This window comes from Aulostomus chinensis, chromosome 8 (assembly GCF_037954235.1).
Source record: "Aulostomus chinensis isolate RoL2024-O1b breed Wild chromosome 8, RoL_Achi_v1.0, whole genome shotgun sequence".
In the NCBI taxonomy this organism is placed as follows: domain Eukaryota; kingdom Metazoa; phylum Chordata; class Actinopteri; order Syngnathiformes; family Aulostomidae; genus Aulostomus; species Aulostomus chinensis.
The window spans coordinates 22,931,007-22,949,278 of NC_141327.1; the positions used below are offsets into that span (position 1 = coordinate 22,931,007).

The 18,272-nt window shown below is 41.4% G+C and overlaps 1 protein-coding gene across 1 annotated transcript; it reads right to left on the reverse strand.

Moving 5' to 3' along the window:
• Positions 1–2,913: 2,913 nt before the first annotated feature.
• Positions 2,914–17,506, reverse strand: LOC147257677 (uncharacterized). The gene is made up of 10 exons (XM_086210241.1): positions 17,351–17,506; positions 16,870–17,049; positions 16,644–16,748; positions 15,437–15,487; positions 15,245–15,324; positions 14,238–14,325; positions 14,087–14,173; positions 11,788–12,012; positions 11,039–11,085; positions 2,914–3,943 (listed from the first exon to the last, which is right to left on the reverse strand). Exons 1-10 carry the CDS (start codon positions 17,382–17,384, stop codon positions 3,920–3,922), a joined length of 921 nt encoding a protein of 306 aa, XP_086066367.1. The 5' UTR covers positions 17,385–17,506; the 3' UTR covers positions 2,914–3,919.
• Between the last annotated feature and the right edge of the window lie 766 nt (positions 17,507–18,272).

An 18,272-nucleotide genomic window follows, 5' to 3' on the forward strand; every position in this document is an offset into this window, starting at 1 on the left:
AGGGACAATGACCTGGCATCAGCTGGCAGGACAGGTGTATGGTCTCTGTTGGGTGTCACACAGAGGAAAAACAACAACAGCTCTTGTGTCTAGTGGGCTCTCTATCTGGGAGTCTACAGAGATCATGGTGATGGCTGGGAAGTGAAGTGAAATCCCCTTCCTCTAATTTCAGATTTTGATTTTAATATAATAGAAATATAGGATCGATTTCCTGTGCAGCGACACTGACAAAGCACGGCATAAGAAACCAAGTCATCGTGGATGAAGAGAGAAAGTCTACTCAATATGGTGCACAAGGTCATGTCAAGATAAAAATACCAAGTCACCTTGTATGGATAATCTTTTGAGTTGACACTGGATGAAGTGATCTGTGCATTGCTCAAACATTTTCACCCAGGCGCAGTGTTCTAAATTTATGAAATGTTTGAGTTTTATTATCAACAATGTCAGCTTTATGATATTATTTATTACATTACATCCAATATTTGATTAGTCCAGTGAATTCATTAAGTTCCACACTGACTAAAAGTGTTCGTCAATGTATTTTTAATGCACATGAATGCATTTAAAATGTGATTTCAAGATGTCTTAAAGCAATGAGTAGAGGCTGTCTAATTTGATATTGTCCTTTGCACCGCTGAAATTATTGTCCTGCAAACATTCCTGTCTTTATTGGACATAAAACTACCTTGAGGACAACACTGTGAACCACTCAGCAACCTTCACATGTAACGTGGGTTGAATAGCAGAGATGCCATGTGCATTCTGTATCACACTTTTCAGAGCATCCTTTAAATAAATCTTGCCCTCCTCACTTGACCAGCCAGAAATAAAAAAAGGGGGCGCACAGACCGCAGGGTGTAACTATAGAAACAAACACACCAAGCTTTTTATACTCTGTCACTCCTGGATTTCACTCACATTCTTCTCGTGGTGGAGAAGTGTGCTGTAAAAACTGACGGACTAAAGCGGCAACTGGTTGTTTGTGTTTGACTTCAAAACTGCGTATCGAGGATTTAGGAATGGTCAGAATCAAACTTGCCCTCCGGCCTCGGACACGGGAAAATTCATACGAAAAAAAACCCTCAAAATATTTGTCCTGGTTTACCTTTGTTCATTTCAGATTTCAGACCTCTTTGGTGAGAGTAAACCAAGAGAGATGTTGGGTGGAGGTCAGGTTATGCTGCCCAGGATCAACACTTCATCCAGGGTCGGCTCATGATGACAGCTGCCACTAATGACCTCTAGATACACGGAGACCAAAAAACCAGGAGTATCTCGTCCCTCCATAACAGCCATCCCGGAGGGAGAACAAAGTTTCTGCCCTGCTTTTCTGTTGAAGTTGTCCAGCCTGGCAAAATGAAAACGGGGCCATGATAGCGCTTGTGAATTAACTAAATTCAATATGCTGAGGAAATTTAAAAAGAAAAAAGAAAAAAAAGATTAGGAACCATGACATGATAAACATAAATCATTTGAACATTCCACAGCTTTGGCTCACTGACAGACGCTTTAATGGATGTTTTGACTTTATGAACGCAATAATCTCAGTGATCATTCTTCACGCTCTGAGCACATCCGTAAGTCTTATCACTCAGGAGCATCTCAAACCATTCAAACAGCTGATGAACAGATTCTTCCAGCTGTGCAGGACACTCCTGTGTGTGTGTGTGTGTGTGTGTGTGTGTGTGTGTGTGTGTGTGTGTGCAGGTAAAGGTCTACAACACAAGAATGAGCTGACCATGTGAACCGTGTCATGGCATCTCTTCTCTGATACTCCTGGATCATGCTAGAGCTCTGCTGCACTGAACATTTCAAACATCCTTGATGGCTTCCTCTTCAAGTGTCAAGTGTATTTTCATCACCGCATTCGCTCTCATCTGTGGACACTTTTAGTTCGCTCATGTTTCTTATTGTGTTAACCATGATGCTTTGTAGAAAAGCGTATGAACTTTGAGATAAAGCAGGCTTTTTTAAAAAAAAAACTGTCGTGGGGGTCTCACAATAGATTACCACTCGTTTCCATTTATGTTGTCAGAGCAACTGTCGAAAGAGTAAACATCCAACATGAATCCATAGATGTTGCTACTATTTCACTTAACTTGCATGACATAAAAATACAGTTAAGTATACAATTACAATTACATTATGTAGCAGCACGTCTTCACTGATATGATTCTGTCTTGCATGATTGTAACGTGATCACTGTTCAAAAATTTTTATATGTTTATATGTTATATCTTTCCTTTTTCTGCTTCCCCCCCCCCCAAAAAAAGTCAACCTGCTCATCAGTCTTTGCTCCGTTTATGTGCTGATTATAATTGCTGCTATGAGGAGAAGTCGACAACAGTGACTGAATAAAGTTAAAGGATAAAGGATCAACTGCAGTGTGTGTGGATTAGCGAGGTATCCACGTTCTTTAAAAGCAAGTTTGGACGGCAGAACGTTTCTTCACCTCCGATAAACTCCTGATCTCCTTCAAATATCTGTGGAAGTTTGCTTCTACACTCCCTTCACTGGAGCAGCAGCAGCAGCTAGCATGCTTATCATCCGGCCCGTTGTAAATATACACAGCGTATAAATAGAGGATACTGAGACCTGAGACATTTGGAGGAAGAGGTTTGCTGCAGGGTGTCCATGACTGTTGTCAGGTTTGAGGGGGGGATGCCCACAGGCTCAGTAACAGCAACATTTCATCTGCTCAAAGGTGGATTCAAGCATCCTGTGGGTGGATTGATATAGGCCGGTGCCCTCATTAAGGCAGAGCCCATGGAAACAAGCTGGATATAGCAGCTGGATCAGGCCCAAACACTGGAAATGCATCACTGTGAGCGGAAATCATAAAAATATTATAGACCCCATTAATCTGAACAAGGATCTGCATCCATATGTATGTATCTATCTATCTCTCGCCATGAGCCCTGGCAGTTACTTAGTCTTTATCATTTGTAAAAAGCACAACACATAAAAGATGTCAATACTTCACTCAATGACTGACTTCCCATTCCATTTTAACCTTTAATTAGCAGCATTAATGACCTTACAACACTCGTACTCCTCGACAACACAGCTTCCAAAAAGAGAAAGCTGGCGACGGACCCAGGAATGCGTGCCGCACGGTGTCGGAAGATTCCTGTCTTTTAACACCGTCACTTTCAACTAAATATGTTTGCACCTGGAACTGGTGTGTTTATATTAAAACCAGCATGGAGCCATCAGTAAAAGTCTTCAGACAAAATCCAGAATGTTAACTGAACAATACCTGACAAACCCAATCGTTTTTTTTTTTCTCAGGTGAAAAAGGAAATCGTGAGTTAAGTTATTCAGATATTTCCGTGGCTGTCTGTAAAATAGTATTTTAATATACCACAGCAGCTCCTGGGACCAATATCTATTTAAATGACATTAATATCATAGCAATATTTCAGCACAGCACATATTATTATACATAAAAATATTACAGCTGAGAGGAAGTGGGAAGAGTAGAAAAAAGTAAGCAACATTATACAGAAGAGATAAGATTGTATAAAGAACATTTTATATTCTCATTTTCTTCCAAATATCTGACAAATTTTCTCCAAAAATAATGTTATAAAGGTGTAAAAGATAAATGAAATCATAGAGAATTTTAAATAGCACACGTAAAGTTGGCTAACAAACAGTGTATTTACATTTATACTGCTGTAAATGCCTTTTACTCAAGTAAGGCATTGATGTACCATATTCATAGTATTTATCTACAATTTAAAAGGCAAAGATGAGTTTGTAATTATAATAAAACCACATCTATTGATATGGATTCTGTTACATCAGAAAAAATACGGGTGCTGATGTTTAGCTTGGAATAACATTTTGTATGGCCGGCTACATTTCTCCGACAGTGTGAAGGCAGAAGTCTTTTCCCACCGCCGTCGTCTCTTCAGTTGATGAGTATTTCTTCAAGCTGAAAGAGAGAAAAGAGGACAAGCTCAGATCAAGGATAAAACTCCTGGGCCACAGTCACGTGTCCTGCAGTCACCTGCTTTTTTCACTTGTAACTTCTGCTTTGGCCAAGTTTATGTGGCCTTTGCCATGACCTTTGACCTCTTTGGAGAAACATCTGTTTGAGGAAAAGGATAGCTGACATAATCCTACTCCACATCTATTGATGTGATTTACGCTTAAGCGAGAGGTGGCTGCAAATCAGAGCGCGCCCCGAAGGTGATATGACAGCAGCGCCGGCGGTTACCTTTGGATTTGTCTGAATGAAGTTTTAACTATGGTGTTTTTAAACTTTCACTTGATGGGTTTTATGCTTAACAGATGAATTAAACTTTGACAAATGCTCAAGCTCCAAAAGGTTTTTGTTTTAAAGTTCTCACAACCTGTACACTCAAAAATGACTTAATCTGCACTGCAAACCAGTATAAAAGAGTTTGGTTTGAGACCGGTAATGTGATTAGAGAGGTTCAGGTTGCAGGTAAGACTTCATATTGATCCTGGTCTACAGCAGGGCTGAGCTGGGTCACAGGTAGAGATACAGATCTGTAGAGACCAGTAAGCACAAGAGAGACCTGGCCGCTAAAAGACTCAGCATTCTTCGGGGGATTTAGCGGTGTGTAAGAAAATGCCTGGCTGAATCCCACGTTCATCCTTCTCATTCATACAAGGAACACACAAGCTCACAAAGATGGTGCAGGTAAAACAATACGATAGTTTGGAAGAAACACTTTAGGGATCTTAGAGGCATAGTTCACCCTAAAATGACAATTCAGTTCTTCTCACCCTGATGGAAGACTGCATGAAGGTTTTTTTTTTTTTTAAATTCCCAAAGCACGACTGGAGTCTAACAGGAAAAGGCGATGCAGTAACAATTGAGATGAATGGTGAGCATTTTTCAAACATAAAGAAAATGACATTATAAAACCATAACCCTAACCTACAGTGGTGCAGTGGTCAGCACTGTGGCCTCACAGCAAGAAGGTTCCGAGTTCGAGTCCTGGCTCGGTTACGGGATCTTTCTGTGTGGAGTCTCCATGTCCTCCCTGTTCCTGTGTGGGTTCTCTCTGGTACTCCAGCTTCCTCCCACAGTCCAAAGACATCAAGAGGGGACGAGGCTGATTGATACTCTAAATTGACCGTAGGTGTGACTGTGAGTGTGAATGGTTGTCTGTCTCTTTGAGTTGGCCCTGTGATGAACTGGTGACCTGTCTAGAGTGGATAGGCTCTAGCCCCCCGCGACCCTTAACAGGATAAGTGGAAGAAAATGGATGGATGGATGGATGGATGCTTCCATGCTGCTTATCTAAAGTCATCCAAGTGTCCTGAAGCTTTAAAATGGCAAGCAGTTTCGAAAGACATCATCGAAACTCCAGCAGTCTATTGTGAACGTAAAAATTCCCCCCGAGCCTCCACTGAGATGAGAGTGAGTCGGTAACAACTGGATATTTATTTTTCTCTTTTCTATTTAACTACTCTTTTTTCTCTCAATCAGAAGCAAACATTAATTGTCTTTTGGAAAGACCACAGCTAGAGAAACTCAACAAACGGCAGCATTATTGCAACAATCAGCATTAAAGTGAACAAATCATGCATGTACTTTTTTGGATTGATGAATCTCCTTATTGGAGCTAAAAACACACATGACATGCATATCGAGAGAAGATGAAACAACAGCACACAGAAAGTGCTCAAGCCAGGGCTCGAACCCAAAACCTTTTTGCTGTGAGGCAACAGAGCTAACCACTGCACCACCGTGCCGCCTTAAGATATTCCTCAATTTTTTATTATTTTTTCAAAATAATCTACAATATCTATTTTGCTTGACCGATTCCGAACCTGTACACACAAGCACACACATTTTTGAGTGAAATCAGACCAGGAGATCTCTCTCTAGGTGTCCGACCAATGTTCTAAACCCGTCCCCAGGGAACATTAACAAAGCTGCTTGGTGGAACGGACAGTGATGACAAATTTCTGAACTACAGGAAATCACCGTTAGCTTTATGAGTTGCAGCTGTTTCCTTGTCTAAGAAGGTGAGTTCAAAACAAAGCAGAGCTGAAACAACAAAGTCAAAAGATCAGAGAATGTCCAAGGTGCGACTATTCATATAAGCCACATCGTGTGACAGGTGATGTATTCACTACTCCTCTCCTATGTTCTCCACAGATCTCTACGTCACCTAGACATCATTCATGGACAGATGAGTTCCATGGCGTGAAATACAGATGAACTTAATTCATTCCAATATATACATATATATGTGTGTTTTGCAGACCGCCTGTCAAAGCGCAGGCTGAGGTACAAAGGAAGAATCCAGAAAATGTGGATCTTGTAAATGTCTACGGTGGAAATAGTGAAGGTCAAGGTCTCGAGCCGACAACATCTCTTTAGATAAAAGCCTGTGGGTTTGGCTAAAGGGGAAGTTTAACCATCTACCACCTCTGCTTTGTAGGACAGTTATGAGAGATTGTTACAGCATATTTTGAAAGATGTTGTCCAAATCGCCCTGGCAAGAATTCATTCCAGCATTTTTGTGCACTAGGGGGCCTCACTGAACTCAGGTTTACATAGATATAATGCTTTTTTATGATTATGTAAAAATTCTATTCCATATACTGGATAGCAGGCAAAAGAGACACCAAAGCAATGCAAAAGTTGCCAACTTGACGGCTTATTGAATCAAAATCAACCTATAATCAGTAAATCTTCAGTGACATTCTTGTTTTAAAATCACAATAAAAAATTGCATGCTGGATTTTTTAATGTATTTCAGATTGTTGAGATAGTTTTCTTTGCTGAAACGTATCCTAGTCTGGGCTGCTCATCCCAGCTCCCACCACCTCTGCAGGGACTTGCTCCATGACAAGTAAAGAATGTTTGTCAGTTGACTCTGACATTGAGCCACATTATTCTCCTCGCAGGCGCTGTGTACCCTTTAATTAGGACTGTCTGACCTACGACCTTCAGAACAGACTTCAACCAGAAGACTAGGCAGGTAAAGGAACTGCAGAGGGAGGGAAGACACACCCTGAGCTTTTGGTAAATTATGAGAAAAGGAGGAGATGACAATGTGTCTGGTGTGGGCATACAATGACTGCTTGAAGATGATCTTGCTACGGAATGAAGGTAAATGGAAGCCAGGGTTCAGCAGCAGAAGGTACAGGAGCTGTCGAAGAACATGGTAACATTGCCGGCTCAAGACAGGCAAGTAGAGTAGTCTCACAAAACCAAGTCTGAGTGACTCAAAGAGTCCGGGGTGCAGGGTTGGGTCATCGGGGTTGAGGCTGAGGCTAGCAGGCCAGGCCACAACACTGGGCTGGTGGGTGACGAGCTAGCAGGACGAGGGGCGCTCACCCAGGGGAAGGCAGGTTGAGGTCGGGGCTCAGGTACAAGTACCTCGCCTTGGGAGAGTTAAGGTGATTTCACCAAGGACAATAAATCCTTCCAGTTACTGACTGGTGCAGAAGACCTTTCCCCTCTCCTTGTAACCCTCACTTATGAAGGCGTTGTAGCTGGGTGGAGTTCATTTTCCTGAAGTTGTTGACAATGATGGTTATTTTAGACTTCAGATGTTCTCCGTTCAGGTCAAAAATCTCTAAAGTCTGACAAAATCAGCGTGAGTTCAGGTGAATGACATTAGCTCCAGTGTATTTTTGGTTTGTTTGGTACTAACATTTCAAATGATCATTAATCAGATGAAAAATTGCAATCAGCTTCAGTGTTTTTCCCCTCGAGTTGAATTTTTCCGTCCTTGAAGGAAACCCATCAATATGTGGATTCAACACTTCAATGACAGCACTATCAAATAACCCATGTATGCTTTCAGCTGCCATGTAACCGTTCGTCACGTCTACATATCATCACTGTTGGGTGGAAACTGTCTCAATGGCAGCTCAGGAAATATATTTTTAGACTAATCACTGGGCACTGGAGAGTTTTGTAAAAGCATCAATGCACGAAGCACATCGTCAGCACGTACGGCACATACTGCAGGCATAATAGCAATCTTCTTCTCAGCTTTCCAATTACAAGCTCAATTTGTTGACCGAACTGTGGTAGTTTGTGGTAGGAAGTGTCCAGGGGAGGACCAGCCTCCACCAGCTGTCCCCTTCTTCCATAGTCTGAAGGGAGTGTCTGCACTTTCCGACAGTCCCTCCCTCCTGTAAAGCTGCCCAGGTGTAACGGCCGGCCCTCCAGTCTGAACCACATCAAACATCCCCACCAGGATGTTTTTTTCCGTTATTACTAAGATAAAGATCCTGCAATCACTGCATCGCCCCTGACATCCTGCCCAACACCATTCTGCAATCATTGCTAAAAACAAAAACAAAGAAAACAACAGGTATTCCAAGTATGTTTGACTTATTCCTAGTGGACAAAAAATCCTCATTAAACTGATTATACTACTAATATTAAGCAAAATAAACCATTCAAACTCCTGGCTGTTTGTGGGAGCTGATAACAACCATGCTGTTCCATTCATTTCTTATGCCATTTCCTTAGCCATTATTTATCTTATCGTGAGAAAACTAAATAAAGTTATCATAAGGAGGTTATCCAGATATGTAACAATTTACAACAAACTAAACAACACATATTTGGCAGGATTTTGCAGTGTGGAAAAATTAAAAAGGCAGCCGGACGTGTATTAGTGAGTCTATTACTATTTGACATGCTTAGATAATGTTTGCTGATAGAAAAGCGTCAGCTTTCTCTTTGACCCCCCCCCAATCTCTGTGACCTGTCTCTGAACCAACACCAGCAGCCGCTCCACCATCACGCTGTGTCTGGCCAACTACTAGGATCAGCGTCTCGTCTCTCACTCCTCCTCTCAGTGAAAGACCGTTTCCTCTGACTTTAGCTGTCAAACATGAAAGCCAAGGTCTGGCTGGAAAATAACACAGTGTAGTTGCAGGTCTAATTATGCTGGTTTAGTTTATGACTTGTCACTTCATATCTATTATCCTGCGTCGCAGAATGACGCGCAGCCTTTCAACTTCAGTTTCCAGCTTGCTCATCAGTATCTAAACCAGGTGGGAATAAGTGAAGAGTTCACTTTTTCTTTCCTCAAACTGAGTTATTCACTGTTTTACAACATCTGCTCACTGTCTTGTTTTGGAGGGCGGACTCATGTTCACGAGAGCCGCCAAACTATTTCTCACAGGCTACAAGTCTTCAGTCTATCAGGGTCATTTCCTATTGCATGGAAAACAAAAGTCAGTCCTAAATGAATCATGGCCAGTGGCATTGCATGTGAATTACTTGGTTATAAAAGTGTTCTTTTATAGTCTGAGCATCTTTATTGACCTTGTTGCAAGTTCAATACTGGTTCTACTTTTGTTTTTCATTTTTATAACTGAAAAGCTCTGCGGGATCACGGATTTGGTTCCTGATCAGCTCCGAAATTGAATGAGTTGTTGGTCATCCTAGGTTCACTGTCACTGTACTAGATTTCATCAAAACCATTCCACAAATATTTGAATTATCCTAACAGACAAAGGGAAAGGAAGGCAAACCACCACGGGTGATCACATGACCTCCTTGGCAGAGGTAAAAGTCATCTAGGTACCCTGCCGTCGCATTAAATATATTAAAGGGATTCAGATTTCTTGAGATTTGACATTAGGACAAACACAGATGAAAGCTTGAGGACAGCTAGAGAGCGCATACCTCAGCTGAGCCAATGTGACATCACCGGGTTTTGTTCTCAATATCAAGGAGAGCCACTTTGTCACCCTCGTTTGGCTTTCTGGCTCTAATATTACATCGTTGACAAATCCCTGAAAGGAAGACTGTTCCAGTGACAAGTTTGTGTGCTGTTGAACCTAAAATAGATAAAACACTCTTATTTTGGACCACTAAGAGTTTGGTTCAGGCATTAATACCATCAGACAGAAAATGGAATGAAACCCCCTCTGGTGTTTTGGTGAGAAGGTAGATGATCCGTAACTGTAACACAGCTTCTCAGACGTGAGCTTATCATCGGCTGTGTGAATTCCTCAGACCCTGAGTGTTTCTGACCAGAGAGGAAGAGGAGGAATCACAGGTGCAGATGAAGCCCTGAAGCACCTGATGATTAGACTGAGAGCCCCCATGTCACTACTCGTGCGAGAGGAATCTCCTCCAGCGAGACCAGACGGATCGACTAGAAGGCTCGAGAAGGAATTCAGGATTGATGCACGCTACGTGCAACCAACATGCGATCTAGTATTGAGAGGTCATGCTCATTTCTCTCGTTTTCCTTGAGTGTTAAGATAAGGAACACTTTTAAATCTGTTATGAGGAGAGTTAGCACATTGCTGCACGATATAGTTGCCTGCTTTGGAGTCAAAGAACTGACACTGTCAGAGCGACTGGGACAAAGAGGACCAGAAGATGACCCGACATTTGATTAACTTGTGAAATCCATCATTCTGATAATTGATTTCATTACTGTGATCGCGTTCATGTGTCAAAATGAAGTGCAATTTCTAAACTGCGAATGCCGGGCACGCTTCTAGTGATACAAGCAAAACTAGGAGAGTTTTCTACACGACGAGCTCAAATTACCTTGTGCAAGAAGAGTTGGAACAAAAGAAGCACCTATTTCCTTGTGTATCATCAAAATAAATATATGTAAAAAAAAATAAATCATCAGAATAATACTTAAAGTATGGGTTTGAACTAGAAATGCTGCATAATGATATCTTTGATTTAGAAAAGGGTTACGAGTGAAAAGCAAACAGATGAAAAGGAAGATATTGTAGATGCTGTGATAGTGTCGCTGACAGACCGCCTCACTACTGGATGTGTATTTATAAACAGCTGGACACCATCAACGTGATTAACAAGTTAGCGGAAAGGAACATTTTATTAGACAGAAGTATGGGGTTATTAATATTTTATCTATGTTAATTCAGGATGTAGCACTGTAAAACACTCAACCAGTTTCTCCAGTTACTAACACCTGAGCTGGCTGAGTGGTGAAGCAGCTGCAGCCAAGCATCTATACCCTCTCTGGTCTGATCACATTTCTGAAGACCAGCAGAGGGACAGAACCGAAATACTTCATCTCACCTGGTTGTCGAGGGGAACTTCCCAAAAGTTGTTGGCCAGCGTCAGATCTGTTCAAAAGACAAACAACCAGGTTGCAGGTCAGTGGCATCAAAATCAGGATGTTCAACCGCTTGGGAGTTGTATTTGGTGTTCAGAACGTACATAAGTGCTGGATCAGAAATCAAACTGGAAGCGAGCTGATCATTCAAGCAAACAGTGAAATATCAACGTTTCGATCTTTAAAATAACTGAGTAACTCAAACTATACCCAGCTGCAAAGCTGTTTTTATGTCATCTAAAATCAAGAGTATAGGGGTGATTCATGTCCTCAAGTCAAACTCAAAACAGGTACATGAGGTTCAAGTCAGAGAGGCAGATCTACATGTTATATGTGATGTCCTCCGGACTGTCCTAAATGTTACACGGAACTGTTTTTATAGTGATACCTGCCTTAAAACTGCATATGGAATTCAAGAATTCCACTATTTCTGTCATATTTACGTTGTCAGTACTCATCTGATGACTTATGTGCAGTTTCCTGATTCAGTTAACTCAATAACTCAGTAAATAATCATATTTTCCTCTTCTCTATTTGGGGCACTGATATGGAAGCTAAAGTTCGATATAACACTGATATAAATGTAAAGTCGCAATCGCAGCCGGGGGTTGTGCCGCTAGACATGCATGTACCTGTGATTGTTTACAGGGGCACTTCTTCCTGCCCCAGTGTTTAGACATTTATATTAGAGCAACACATTCAAAAACACAACCTTTCTTCTGGTTCACATCAGCGTTGTTGCTGTTGTTCTCGTTTGTCTCCTTCAGCGACTCCACGGAGGTCTTGTTGGAGTTGACGCCTTCATCGTCAGTTTTTTCCTCCATGTCTGGCTCCACGGGTGGAGGAAGGCTCTGCTCGGTGACCTCCTTTTTGGGTTTGTCCTCAGAGCTGTCAGAAGACGGAGCCGGAGCTGCAGACTCAGCGCTGGGATCATCAGCTGTGAAGGATAATAAATGTAAATTGCTCTTAGGTGGCTCCCATGAAGATGAATGGTTGTAATACACAGGCTTAAACTGGAAAACTCCCTCGAACATGATACAAACTCAACAGGAAGTCAAACCGTTGCAATAAATTGATTGTGTAATGTTGTTTGGATGTCCTCTAACCCGATGTGACACAGCAGATTTACTGGTTGGGTCAGTGTGTTCTGTATTTATCGGCAGTAATTAAAACATTTCCACTCATGTAGCCTCATGTAGTGGTTTAGCCCTCTCTGTCAGGGGGGGATTTCTCTCAGGCGAAGGCTTTTGAGGGGGCCACCATGTTGGTAATGAGGCAGCTGATTACTGACCAGTTCCTAATGAGCCACAGCCATGCAGCTGTTGGATGCTGTGGGAAAGTAGAGCAGCCCCGTCATTATCTGACCCGGGGTTAGGTCGAGGGAAAGCGGAGACCAAGGGAGAGGAGAATAACCGTTGTTCTAGGCCGTGACTAAGATGGCTCCTCAGGCGCCATTCCAACCTTCAGATAATCATCATGTTTCTAGTTTATGAAGAGTGAATCAACAGGCTATGAGCTGGAGTGGCGTTCAATAACTCAGTATGGCTTTTTGGTTGTATTTTTTTATATATAAAGTTGTCATGAAACAGGAAAAACCCAGGTAGCAGGCAAAAGTATTCTTAATTAGGTGACTTAGATGGGAGGCTCAGTTCATTCAAGATGCTCCTCGCACATTCAGTGTCCATTACTGATTCAAAACCAGCTTCTCAACATGATGAAGTCCCACCAGCACTTTACACTTCACCACAATTTCCAGAAAATGGTAACTTCTGATAATTCTGTGCCAAATACAAAAGATGAGGTGAGATTGTGGGCTGTTGTGTAAAACTGGATCTTCTGAAAACAGAAGAGGGGAAATTTCCTGTTACAGAGGTGTTGTAATTGTGTAATAAACAGTTTAACTTCATTAACTGAAACACTGGGGATAAATCAAGGGAGTTTAAACACACTTAACTCTCAGATGCGTCCTCTAGTTAAACAACAAATCTGCTATTAGAAATCTGGCTGCCCACCTGCTCCAATTGCTAAAAGGTTTCATTAGTTCTTTCCCATGAGAGGAAGTGAACCATTTGAAAGGTCTGTTTAAACAAAGTGTGGCCCAAGGCAGAGAGGCAGGTCCAGGCATGAATCAGACCCTTCAAACAGCAACACTTCCTTCACGCAGATCAATTCAGATGTCGAAACAATAAGAAGAGACCAAGCAAATATGCAACTTGTGGAGAACATCATCATAAATACTTGAATTTGAAAACTCAATATCACCTTTTGGAAAATTGTATACATATATATATATATATATATAAAAAAGTAATGATACATTTAAAGACAGTAATCTTGAAACTTGTTAACTTTACAGGAGAGTCCTCGGTTGTTGAGTGGAACAGAATGACACGAGTGTACGAGCGCTAAACTGCAGTGAAAAGGCATTCAATCTCTGGGTTTTGTTTCCATCGAGTGGTGGACTCCAGTACTGCAAAACACATTTCCAACATCTCCTTTCAAAGTAATTCAGGATGTTGTGTTTCAATATGTTGTCAGGTAATTTTTTGCAGGCCTTGAGGGGGATGTGATTTCAAAATCCTGCACTCAATAAATAAATAGCTTACTAGCTAGCTAGCTAGATGGATAGATAGATACATACATAAACAATGAATTGTCACATATTTCTGCTTTGTTTTCAAAGGTGCAACATTGATAAAATTGCATTTACTTGCTTAAAACCGTTTCTTAACAGAGCTGTGTCCTTATATTAGGGTGTCCTATGTACAGAAAAAAATCAGACTTGACATTTTTACTTTTCTTGGTGACTTACAGTGAAATAACGTCACCAACAGCACTTCCTTTTGTTGAGTTTAACTGCCGTTGAGAAACAGGAAGTTCCCCATTATCCAACAAAACATGCTCACAACTTGGTTTGCCACAGTGTATCTCTTTTTCTCAACAACAACACACACACACACACGCACACACACACACACACACACACACACAATTAAAATCAACTTTCTCACCTTTCAGTGCTTCCAGTTCCTCAGGTTTTTCCTCTGTTTCACTGGGCTCTTTTTCATGAGTTTCAACAGGTTCAAAAGTTTGCAAACCTGAAATTGAACTTGTCTTATTGAGATGTCTGTAACACTGTCGCTGATGTAAACGTAAACCAACCATTCTGAGGTGCAGCCTCGACTGGCTCCACGGTGCTGAGAGGGATGTTGGCATCATCCGGTCTGGAGGTTAAGTCAACAGAGTAGTGCTGTAGGAAGAGAGGAGGCAGAACAACACAGACATTTGTGCCAATTTCAGCCATTTTCTGAAAGGTAGTGATCGAGCTCTCCTGCTAGCAGTAGGATTGATACCACCCTCTGAAACCACAGCCAGTAGCCAGCAAATTTAAGTCGTCAACATGGGGCCAACATGGGCTTTACCTTGGTTAGGTTTGCTTGGAGAGGGCTTTAAAGTAGGAAAAGGCAGATGTGGGTTGTAAGGGACAAAGTGGGGTCATCTATGTGGGCCCTGTAGCCCATGGAACTCATCAAGCACCCATCATCAACTCAAAGAGATTAATCCATGTGGAAAACCCATGAAAACTCAGGGCAACATTGGTCGAGCCCAAGTCCAGGGTCAGTCCAGGGTGTGCTAGCAGGAAGACAGCTTATCTAAGCTAGAAACTTTGCCAAAAGTTAAAATTAAAAAAAAAACTTCCTAAAACTTGCTGGTTAACGCAACATAATTTGATTAAATATGCAAATGAGCATGGCACAGTGACACCAAATGATAACTCGAGTCATTTTTTTGCATCACGCAAATAAATAATTCGTAAAGTTTTTCCCTGGTAAACAAAACTTGCCATTTTTAAATTTTTTTTTTTTTTTTGGTACAAATTAATCAAAGATAGAACAATCTTAAAAGATGTATCGGTCACACAAAAAGTTAGCTTAAAACGTGTGGGTGGATTTGTCAGCCTTCAGGGCCAGGCTTGCTGTTTCACTTCCCCTTGAGATGCTATGCTAAGCTAACTGTCTCCTGGTTCAGCTTCATATTTGATGAACAGATTCTCAGTTTAGAATATCGATCTTCACATTTAACTCCTGCAAACAAGCGAAAGAAGTGAATTCCTGGTTATCAAAACTATTGCTTGCTTGGTAGAGAAGGTGAAGGACCATTCTACTGACATTTCCCCTCTTCTTAGCGATGTAGCAGGTCACGCCGAAACCAACAGCGACAAGGATGATCAAGATCAAGACGATAATGCCTGAAGAGGTAGAGAGAGGAAGATATTTAGTGTACATATGCCCACATCAGCCATTGACAGGATGTTGATGATTCCCTCTGAGAGGTGCAAAGTAAAGGTAAAGGTCACTCACCGATGCTGTCATTAGAGTTGGATGGTGGCTTCGGTTTAACTGTGGTGACCGCTAGAAACGCAAAACGGAGATAAGTTTAAACCAAATATGATACCAAATACAAAACCGTGTGATTTCGGTCAGCTGAAGAACACAACTGTGACGTAGCATTATGCCTGATATTGGCAAATACACCTGTTTTGTGTCCATCTGATGAATAAATCAAGCTGTCATTGACCTTTTGGTTCTGCTTTTGTCTCTACAAAGGTGTCTCTTTACTGCTAAATGATCCACTATGTTCACCAGGTAGCTGCTAAATACAGTTTGACTGTAGAGTCATGGCTGGTAGCATCAAAAGAATCCATCTTAACTTTCACTGAGAGGAGATGCCGGACAGAATCAGGTCTTATGTGCAGAACCGAGGTGGAAGTGCCTCAAAGCTGCATTTTTTTTTAATGTCCAACAGGGAGCACCCATGAGAATCTCACTTTGTTTTATTTATCTTAGCAAATATTTCCCCAGTTCCTCTTCGTGGTCTAAGTAGCTCGTGTCATGTCTACTTTAATACAACGCCATGTTGATTTGATAACATGAGGTTGAATTTAGAATAGAGAAAATGTGGAAATGGCTACCTTCATGGTCAGGATACAGATGTTGCAATGCACACACATGGCACAGTGTTTCATACAACCTTGACCTTTTCACAACTGTCTTTAGTACAACTGTGTTTGGATAAACTGAAAGAAACTCCATGGAGTCCAGTTTATTTTTGTTATAAGCTTGTATTAGTATCATCGTTAATGTAAATTACCCTGCTAACCAATCAAGCTTGCGTCCAGCTTCACCCTGTAGTCCATATATGGTCACCTCTGTTTCCAAAAGGCCCAGAGAGCAAAGGTCAAAATTCCAAACTTGAGGGTTTTTTTTTTGAAATATAAGAAAAATAGTCTCGTCCGCTCATTTACACACTCGAGGCTGCCACAACTAACAAACCTGCAACACTAAAACACAAAGCCACTTGATGCTTGGATGGGACAGAGAGGAACTGATTCATTTCTTCAAATTTCTCAAAGGCTTCACCACTTTAGTGACAAGGCTCGACATTTTTAAATTTCAATTCTCTAACCTGCGAAAGAGGATTAAATATGTTTGTGAGACATTTATATGAAATGTGAAAAGGTACAAATCCTTAAGATTATCAGGGAACACGAACATGACAGGAACTCACTTTTTTCTTCCTTTTTTGTGGAGGATGTGGTGATTTTAGAAGGAACCGAGGGTGCAGGTGTCGTCCAGGACGTCGAGGGCGTTGTAGATAGGGAGCTGTCGTTGTCTGAATCAAGGAGGTGAAGCATGTTACTCACAGAGAATTCATGATGGTTTCTCTGATGATTTTTTTGTTTTGTTTTGTTTTGGAGAATATAAATGAATCTATAAATAACTGTGCTCCTCACCTGTCTTCGTTGTCCAGTCTGTGCCGGTGTGGTCGACAGTCGAGGATGTGTCAGAGGTGAAATCCCTCGTAGGGGTGGTGTAGGTCATACCGGTGTTTTGGTGGTTAAGATCAGATGAACTGGTGGGTTGGGTCACATCTTGTGGCATTTGTGCTGCTATGACTGAAATCATAATGACACCTGAAGAGACACACAAATTAATCACGTTTCTAAGGAACAGATAAAAGTAGTCATATTTAAGTGGCACGTTTACTGGCTTATTAAGTATGAAGCACATTGAGGTGTGGCATGTTTTCCTCACACTAGATTTGAAGAACAATATTCAGCACTGACATCAGACATTTATTCATCAGAAGGCCTCTTTTATTAAATTAGACATTCACGTCAAATACATTTGATGGATTACACTCCACGTACCCAACCCCAGACACACAAAAAAAAAGACTTAAAATGATAAACCTCAACATACACAGTGCCTTACCCAGAGTAAAGATGGAAGGACCGATCGATGGCATTGTGTGTTCGATGTATGATGACAGAAGTAAGCAAAATCTTCAAACTCTAAATATATATTTTATCACAGTCCTCTGCTCTGTGGTGATGGTTCAGTACACTAGTTTCCTTCCCCACTGGTACATTTTTTTGCACAAAAAGAGGATCATGTCACTAACCACAACAGGATGTATCAGTGATGCTGAAATTGTGTACGTAAGAGGAAACTCGCCTAAGTCTTCCAAGAATATGAGATCATACTAAAAAAAAAGAAAAGAAAGCTTTTTGTTGACTTTTTTGTCCCAGCTTCAAAACTTGTGAGAGTAAATATTTGATCCATTTCTTAACATGGAGTTTAATTTGACATTTAAAGATTTTAGTTTAATCAATAAAACAATATAGGCAGCATGGTGGTGTGGTGGATAGCACTGTCTCTCCAGGTACTCCGGCTTCCTCCCACAGTCCAAAGACATCAAGAGGGGACGAGGCTGATTGATACTCTAAATTGACCGTAGGTGTGACTGTGGGTGTGAATGGTTGTCTGTCTCTATGTGTTGGCCCTGCGATGGACTGGTGTCCTGTCCAGGGTGAACCCCGCCTCTCACCTGAAAGTCGCTGGGATAGGCTCCAGCCCCCCCACGACCCTTAATGGGATAAGCAGAAGAAAATGAATGGATGGATGAATGCAATAAAACAATATCTGATACACGTTTAGGTTCCCTCTGCTCATGTTTCCAGAAGATGAAGGAAAACAGGTGCTGTCAGTACCATTTTCTGCTCACTAGATGTCACTGTGACTAAAGATAAAGACTCCACACATGATGAGCAGTTGTTCCCCCCCCCGCCATTTAAGGTAAAAGTAACTTAAAATTGATGTCCTCCTGATGATAAACAATACATGAAAATTAAAT

Bases quoted from the DNA above. Each gene is read 5' to 3' on its own strand.
- LOC147257677 (XM_086210241.1), bottom strand. From the start codon at position 17,384: ATGCCATCGATCGGTCCTTCCATCTTTACTCTGG. The intron at 16,749-16,869 runs GTGAGGAGCACA...TCCTTGATTCAG, and splicing joins AGACTGGACAACGAAGACAG to ACAACGACAGCTCCCTATCT. The intron at 12,013-14,086 runs GTGAGAAAGTTG...TATCCTTCACAG, and splicing joins GGAACTGGAAGCACTGAAAG to CTGATGATCCCAGCGCTGAG.